The sequence below is a fragment of the Helianthus annuus genome, chromosome 11 (assembly GCF_002127325.2).
Source record: "Helianthus annuus cultivar XRQ/B chromosome 11, HanXRQr2.0-SUNRISE, whole genome shotgun sequence".
Taxonomy (NCBI): Eukaryota; Viridiplantae; Streptophyta; class Magnoliopsida; order Asterales; family Asteraceae; genus Helianthus; species Helianthus annuus.
Genome location: NC_035443.2, coordinates 40,916,185 through 40,924,216, shown reverse-complemented (window position 1 = coordinate 40,924,216; position 8,032 = coordinate 40,916,185). Strand labels below are relative to the sequence as shown.

The window sequence follows — 8,032 nt, the reverse complement described above, 5'->3', positions numbered from 1 at the left end:
TACGTGACGAAAAGGTCTGCGTTGTATCAAACGAAAATGTAACCGGGTAACAACCTTCCTCGTCAACAGACACATCCTCCGGCTCACCATCGTCACCGAGGTTCGAATAGACTTGATGTTCAAAGCTCTGTTCACAACCGTAACTCTGGTTTGGATAACACTCCTGCTGTACAAAGCTTTGCTCGCCACCGTAACCGAAATTCGAATAACCTTGTAAGCTCTGTTGACAACCGTAACTGTCGTTTGGATAACACTCCTGCTGTACAAAGCTATACTCGCCACCGTAACCGAAATTCGAATAACCTTGTTGTGCGTAAGGGTCCTCCACAGGGGTATTCAAATCCAGCTTCACCGTGTTATCACGATAACGAATGCCAGATACAACCTCTGTCTCCCTCAAGTTGGACGACACCGGTTTCTCAAACGAGTCAGAAATAGCGGTCCCTCGTAAGAATCAGGAACAACTGACTCGTCAGAATATTGACCGAAAAGATAGTTGCTTAACCACGACATCGTTTTTTCAAAACATGTAACTAATAGAGCAAAGAAAATCGACAAAAAACAAATCGAATGATGAATGTCGAGTCTGAGCAGGGATTTAAAGTGAGCATTTGGGGTCGAAGCGCCGCGCTTTGGCCAGGGTTCACGGGACAACTGAAACCTCGTATCACCTTTATGTCTCTGCATGTCAGTCAGTCAGTCAAACCTCGTATCAACTTTTGTCGACCTAAGCACCCCGCTTTGGCCATAGCACAGCGCTTAGGGGTGTGAAAATTATTTTTGAGGTGTATAATTAGCATGACCCATCTAAATAATCTGTCTTTCATTTTCGGTTCAAACTGGTATTCACCACCATATGGGGACACCACCTTCATTGGTTTCTTTCACCCATTAGGTATACAACCCGTATTTCTACTGACCCCCCTTTCCTTTTCCCAATAATTCTGACACTGATTTGGGATCTTGGATTGTTGTGAGGTTTCCTATTCATTTTATTATATACTACTAGACAAATATTGTAGAATTCCCCTTTTTTACTTGTTTGATTTTATCAAGTGTGACTCAGATTGTTACTTGTAATGTTATATTATAATATGATCATATTTCAACTGTGTCTGAATTCTTTAGTGTTACGTGCTTTATGTTCAAGGCTTGATGCAAAACTACTATGGAGTCGGGGTCACACCGAAGCAGACTCTCTATTCCTACGGGGTAGAGATTAAGTTGTCTACCTTAGTTTTGCTATTGGTGGGATTTAATGAGTATGATGTTGGCTATTAGTGGGATTTAATGAGTATGATGATGATATTTCAAGTGTGTACTTAGCTAGTGGCGGATCTAGCCCTAAAATTCAAGGGTATCTCAAAAGAAAATTAGGGGTATCCTTTGTATAAAACTGAAAAAAAAAATTACACTATGGAAACAGAGTTGAGGGTAGCCCGTGCTACCCCTACTTATACACTATATGTGCTCTTTGTTCGGGTAATCTAACCCTTTAATGACCCTTTAAGTTTGACTCATAAATACATCAAATGTGACCAAAATAGACATTTTCACAAGCTTTTAAGCTAAAATAGACATCGACTTTTAGCCTTGAATAGCTTTTAAGCCAAAATAGATATTAACTTTTAGCTTACTAAGTTATAATCATATTCAAAAACAACCAATTAGAAAGGTCACATAAGTTAAGCCGGCTAATAAGGCTTAAATTTAGGCGGCACAAAAAACAGTGAAAAGTACTACGAGATCCGCAAAACAACCAAATAAATCAATACACGTGTATATGACTATATGTTGGAACTTTAGCCGATCGTTACTCAAGCATCATCGTCCCGATACTCAAAGTGATTGTCGGCCAAAGTTTAGCCCTTTGAGTAACTACCGGCTAAGTTTAGCCGACCTTTACATATGCATTGATTTAATTTATTGTCTTATGTACCCATAAGTACTTTTCAAGGTTTTCTGTGCCGGATAAATTCAAGCTGGCTTAGCTTATGTGGCATTTTCTGATCAGTTGCTTTTGGATATGTATATTTTATAGTACGATAAAAAGTCAATGTCTATTTTGGCTTAAAACCTCGAAAAAATGTCTATTTCGGTGATTCTCCCCTCAAATATGGTCCAATTCCTTACTAGCATCTTGTCACTAGTAAACAATAACCAAACCCTTTCAGTTTCATAAAATGCCAGTGACAGGAAAAGCAGAATAGTATATAATTCTTCAATCTTGATCAAGTGTCATATAATGTAAAAGGGTCAAAATCAAACAACATGCTAGATTATACGGTGGGAAAATTGATCTACTAATTAATATATCAAAAACTAATCTAGTTTCAAATCTTACTACTCATTCTAACCAACTTTGCTAATGTTTCTTGAGCAGCCAAAGTTTGAGCATGATTATGGCCAAGCATAACTGTCCTTATACTAATACATGTCCTGCACAATTCTTCCCCATTATCAAAACACCCACCTCTCATCAACAATTTAGCTCTTGTTTCCAGCAATGTCGCCTTCAAAAGCGTCACGTCTTGCCAAACATACTCGTCGATTCGCTGGTGCGAGCTCATCTTGTTCTTCCAACAAAGCGATCCATGACACCAATCTTGTATTTGCGAAACAAACGACTTCTCCACTTCTTCGAGAACATTTGTGCAGACTTTTAGCAGCTCCAAAGATGAATTACATCTTGAAAATGTGGTGAACGCCTTGATCGCTAACGGGAGAGCGGTTTTCTTGATGAACAGGACCATGTCGTGGGCTTTTAGTTGGACTAATGGTGGCTCGGATTTGTACCCGAATACGAGAAAAGCCAAAGCCCAAAGATGGTCCGAGTTTGAAACCGGGTTTCCTAGTTTTCGGATGCCTTGAATTGTTGCTTTGGCTGGAAGTAGACCGCCTTTTAGCTTTGCGAATGTTTGAGTGATCGGGTGAAGTAAAATGTAACATCCGGGATGTCGATTTGATCTTCTAGCAAGCCCTAATTTGACTAACACGAGAGCGGAATCTTCTTCGCTTTTAGAAGTTTGACTTTCGATAAACCCTGAACAACAAAAGAAAGTCATGTTTGCACACTTGGCCCATTTCTTGAACGGGTTGGTCGAACCGTTTATACTGGTTGCAGCTGCGGCTAGTAAACTCGCTGAAACGGGCAATGGAGCAAACCAAGCCCCGACCAGAAGCATCTTCGACGCAAGAACATTTCGAGTCTCGTTATCTTCTTGCAAAATAGTTATGCAAAAGATCAAAACTTTGAGTAAAAACTTATTATTCCCCCAAAACACTTCATCAAAATGAGATGAAAACTCCTCTAAGCCAATATCATTTATAGCTTCAAAAAGAGTCGAAGGCGCGATCGCAAGTTCCGAAAGTAACGACCCGATCACCGACAAGCCGAAACTCGATCTCCCCAACTTCTCATCAAACTTGGCTAGAACTTCAACATCTTGAGCCGGGTACTCTTTCTTTCGTCTTCCTTTCATTAACAAGATTGCGTCTTTTAACGGCAACGGTTGAAGTTGCATTGGATCAAAGCTCATAACTCTTGGTAACCTAGTTGTGATAATAACATGCGATCCACCGGTGTTTCTTGGTATCAAATCATGCAAATCCTTCCCTTCCCACCAATCATTTTCGGTTTCAAGATCATCGATTATCAACAAATACGGCATATCGCGAAACACTTCACGTTTTACCCGTTTGAAAGCTTCGGTTTCTTGTTCATCAAAGCTCCTGATCCTCCCTCTTTCTTTCTCTTCATCTGCACTTATATCTAATCCAAGGTTCATTGACAGATTGAATATGTTCTGCCTGAAATACCTACATTCACCACCTACCCATAATACCATTTTGTATCTTTGAGAATATCTGTGTGCAAACTCTAATGCAAGTTCTGTTTTCCCCACTCCTGGACCCCCATTGATGCACACAATACTACTTGCAAGATTCTTGTATTTACCACTCTTTGTTTTCTTATATTTTGGTCTTTTTAATGAATTTCTACCAATAACAGGCTCAACCCATGCTTCTAACTTTGGTTCTTTACACTTTCCAACTTCTAAACTTATAAACTTTCCTTTTCTACCCCCATCCCCTTCACTTTCCTCATCTGCAAGCCCTTCTGATGTTCCTGGTGTTCTTTCTCTACCATCGTTTACAACGTTTTCGCTTTCGATACCCCGACACCCGAAGAAAGCGGCTTCGATTTCCGCTAACTCCTTCTCTCGGCCCACGAAAAACCGGCTTCTTGAAAACTGGATTTCGTCGATGTTTTCGATTTCTTTCTCAGCTACACTCATTCTTCCGAGTTTCCCCCTCAAGATCGCGGCTGTTTTCGACACGCATGACCGCCAATTACCCTCGTTTGCTTCGAGTTTAAACTCGTGCGACTTTGTTAACCCATCGATCACTTCCTTTCCTTCTTTAGTGTCTGCATTCTGGCCCAAAAGATTTACAACTTCATTTATATCAGTGTCAAAGAACAATGGGATCAGATTCTTTTTTTGAGAAAAGAATCTAATCTCTTCTAGACTTAAATAACTCAACAGGCTATCTTTAGTAACCACCACAACTCCAAAAGTGACAGAACAAATAACCCTGTCAGCAACCTCATGACTTTGAGAATCTGAGTACTTTGCTCTGTCAGCAACAAAGCATGCAATGCCTTGAAGCTCTAGCTCTGACTTGACCCATTTACAGAACCGGGTCAAGTTCGGGTTTTGCCCATGGTATCCTATGTAAACATCACAGCTTCTAAGTTTAGCATTAGCAGGAGAAACAGACCCTTTCTGGAAGGAAACTCTAGGGATGGGGAACGAGAATGAGACACGTGGCGGGTTATTAGAGGCAGTGTTAGTGTCTGAAGAAGGTATTTGAACACAGTTGACAATCTTGGGCATTGGGTTGTTGGAAAAATCTGATCTTTCTGATGGTGGAGTGTTGGAGGTTGTTGGGATGTCATCGGTTTCTTCATGGTGGTCTCCGGTGGCTCTTGGAGATATGTATGGGGATTGTAGGGCGGAGACAAAGGCGGAAGATGGTGGTGAGATTAAAGATGGTGAGTTGTATGGAGATGTTGCCGGAACAATGTTGGTTAAGATCTCTTTTTTTGGTTTTTGGGTGGTGTTTGGTATTTTGATGGTGAGGTTAGTGGTGGCTGATGGTGGTGGTGGTGGTGGAGGTTGTTCTTGATTCATGTTCAAAGACGAAAGACGATGTTAACAACAACCGTACCCAGTATATCTCGCGAATAGCAAAGATATTGCCAAGAAATCTTGTAATGTAAAGATTGGATTTTTATCCAAGAATTAGGATTTTACATGAAAAGGGTATGTAAAAAACTCAAAATCATTCAAGAAAACATCTTTTTTATCAAGATTGAAAGTGGGTATATGGGATTCATGTTCAAAGACGACAATAACAACCGTACCCAGTATATCCCACAAATAGCGAAGATATTTTCAAGAAATCTTGTAGTGTAAAGATTGGATTTTTATTCAAGAATTGGGATTGCATGAAAAGGGTATATGTCAAAATCATTCAAGAAAACATCTCTTTAACCAAGATTGAAAGTGGGTATGTGGGATTCATGTTCAAAGACTATTTTCAGGAAATCTTGTAATGTAAAGACAGGATTTTTATTCAAGAATTTGGATTACAAGAAAAAGGGTATGTCAAAATCATTCAAGAAAACATCTTTTTAACCAAGATTGAAAGTGGGTATGTGGGAATCTATCAAAAACAGAAGTTTGGTTTCAGTTTGATCAAATTTAAGCTGACAGAATAAGTCAAAAAAGGGTTCAAATCTGTGGGGGTGATTGTGACTGTGACTCAGAAACTGTGGTGAATGCAACAGTGGACTTATATGTGCAGGAAGAAGGGGTTACATACATGTGAAATAATACTTCAACTTGTTTCTTTTGTGGGCCTTCACTAGTCAGATCTCACAAGTATAACCAAACCCATATATGAGATTTATTGAAGTACAACATCAAAAGCTAAAGGTACATGTTTACCTGAAAATTTTGAAAGTTATAAACTCAGATAGAGAGAGAGAGAACCCTATTTCTCTTTCAAGAAGATGGGTTGGATTCACAAGGTTTTGATTATATAAACTATTTGTTTTAGTGGTTTTAAAAGAGGCTGCAGAGAGTGGATTATGGGTGTAAACAAACCATTTTCATTGGGGTTAGATTATATGCTTTTGTTTTATGTGCTGTCCAGTTTACAATTCAAAATCTTGGGAAATTACTAAACTGGACACATGTTTTGACTGGAATCTAACATGGGTTTGGCCCAAGGTTGGTCAGAAAAGTAAATTTTGAAGAGGAAAGAGGCTTTTGGAGATGAAAGCTCAGAACTTGTTGGCAATGGTGATCTTTTTAATTAATTCTTGATGATATAATAATAGTCTTGAAATTAGTTATTAATAAGTTTGATTCCTTAGCCAGCCAGGTCCTGGTCCAGGGTAAATGTTAAAACCTCACTTCCCTTTGTCTTGACATGTATGAATGTATGATGGTAACAGTGTTTCTGAATTTGAATATTAAGTATGGATCTAAGATAGTCGGGACACTTGTTTGTTTAATATTGTAATGTAATGTTTGATTGTTTAATATTGTAATGTTTTATTACGGTTTGGTTTGGTTTGGTTTGTTTCGAACTTCATATTCCAAACGTTAAGGGGGCGTTTGGTTCGCGGAATGTGTAGAAATTGGAATTGGAATCCCTATGGGAATTGGAATTTAAATTGGAATTTGATGGATTCCTTTGAAATCCATATATTTGTTTGAATGATAAATGTATTAATGGAATTAGAATTTAAAAATAACTAAAAAGACAAAATTACCCCTAGTTATAAACAATTGGCAAAAGTTTTAAAAACAACTATCTTAGCTAAAAATTCAAAAAAATTCTAAAAAATCCAAAAAATTATAAAAAATACAAAAATTCAAAAAAATTCTAAAAATCATAAAAAATTATAAAAATCCAAAAAATAAAAAAATCCTAAAAATTCAAAAAAAATCTAAAAAATAATAAAAAATCCAAAAAATTCTAAAAAATAATAAAAAGTTCAAAAAATTCTAAAAAATAAGAAAAAATCTAAAAAATAATAAAAAATCCACAAAATTCTAATAAATCTAAAAAATAATAAAAGTTCAAAAAATTATAAAAAATCAAAAAAATCAAAAAAAAATCAAAAAAATTCTAAAAAATAATAAAAAAAATACTAAAAATTCAAAAAAAATCTAAACAATAATAAAAAATCCAAAAAATTCTAAGAAATTCTAAAAAAATAAAAAATATTCTAAAAAATAATAAAAAGTTCAAAAAAAATCTAAAAATCAAAAAAATTTATAAAAAATAAAAAAATTCTAAAAAATAATAAAAAATCCAAAAAATCTAAAAAAATAAAAAAATCCAAAAAATTCTAAAAAAAAATAAAAATCCAAAAAATTATAAAAATCAAAAAAATTAAAAAAAAAATACTTTTTTAGATTTTTTTTATTTTTTGATTTTTTAGAATTTTTTGGATTTTTTTTTATTTTTAATTTTTTAGATTTTTTTAATTTTTTAATTTTTTTGGCTTTTAGAGTTTTTTTGGGTTTTTTTTAGATTTTTATTAATTTTCTGATTTTTTAGATTTTTTTTGGATTTTTTGGAATTTTTTTTGTTTTTTATAATTTTTTGGATTTTTTTATTATTTTTTGATTTTTTAGACTTTTTTGAATTTTTTAGAATTTTTTGGATTTTTTAAATTTTTTGGAAATTAAATTTTTTTTTTATTTTTTATAATTTTTCGGATTTTTTATTATTATTTTTTGAATTTTTATTATTTTTTTGATTTTTTAGGATATTTTAGATTTTTTATTATTTTTTAGAATTTTTTTATTTTTTAGAAGTTTTTGTATTTTTTTTATTTTTTTGGATCTTTTAGAATTTTTTGGATTTTTTGGATTTTTTATTTTTTTGATTTTTTGATTTTTTTAATTTTTTTTTGGTTTTTTAGAATTTTTTTGGGTTTTTTTTAGAT

At 34.8% G+C, this 8,032-nt stretch overlaps 1 protein-coding gene across 1 annotated transcript; it reads right to left on the bottom strand.

Annotated features, from left to right (window-relative positions):
• Nucleotides 1–2,282: 2,282 nt before the first annotated feature.
• Nucleotides 2,283–6,291, bottom strand: LOC110890154. Its single transcript, XM_022137726.2, has one exon. It carries the CDS (start codon nt 5,193–5,195, stop codon nt 2,334–2,336), a length of 2,862 nt encoding a protein of 953 aa, XP_021993418.1. The 5' UTR covers nt 5,196–6,291; the 3' UTR covers nt 2,283–2,333.
• Between the last annotated feature and the right edge of the window lie 1,741 nt (nt 6,292–8,032).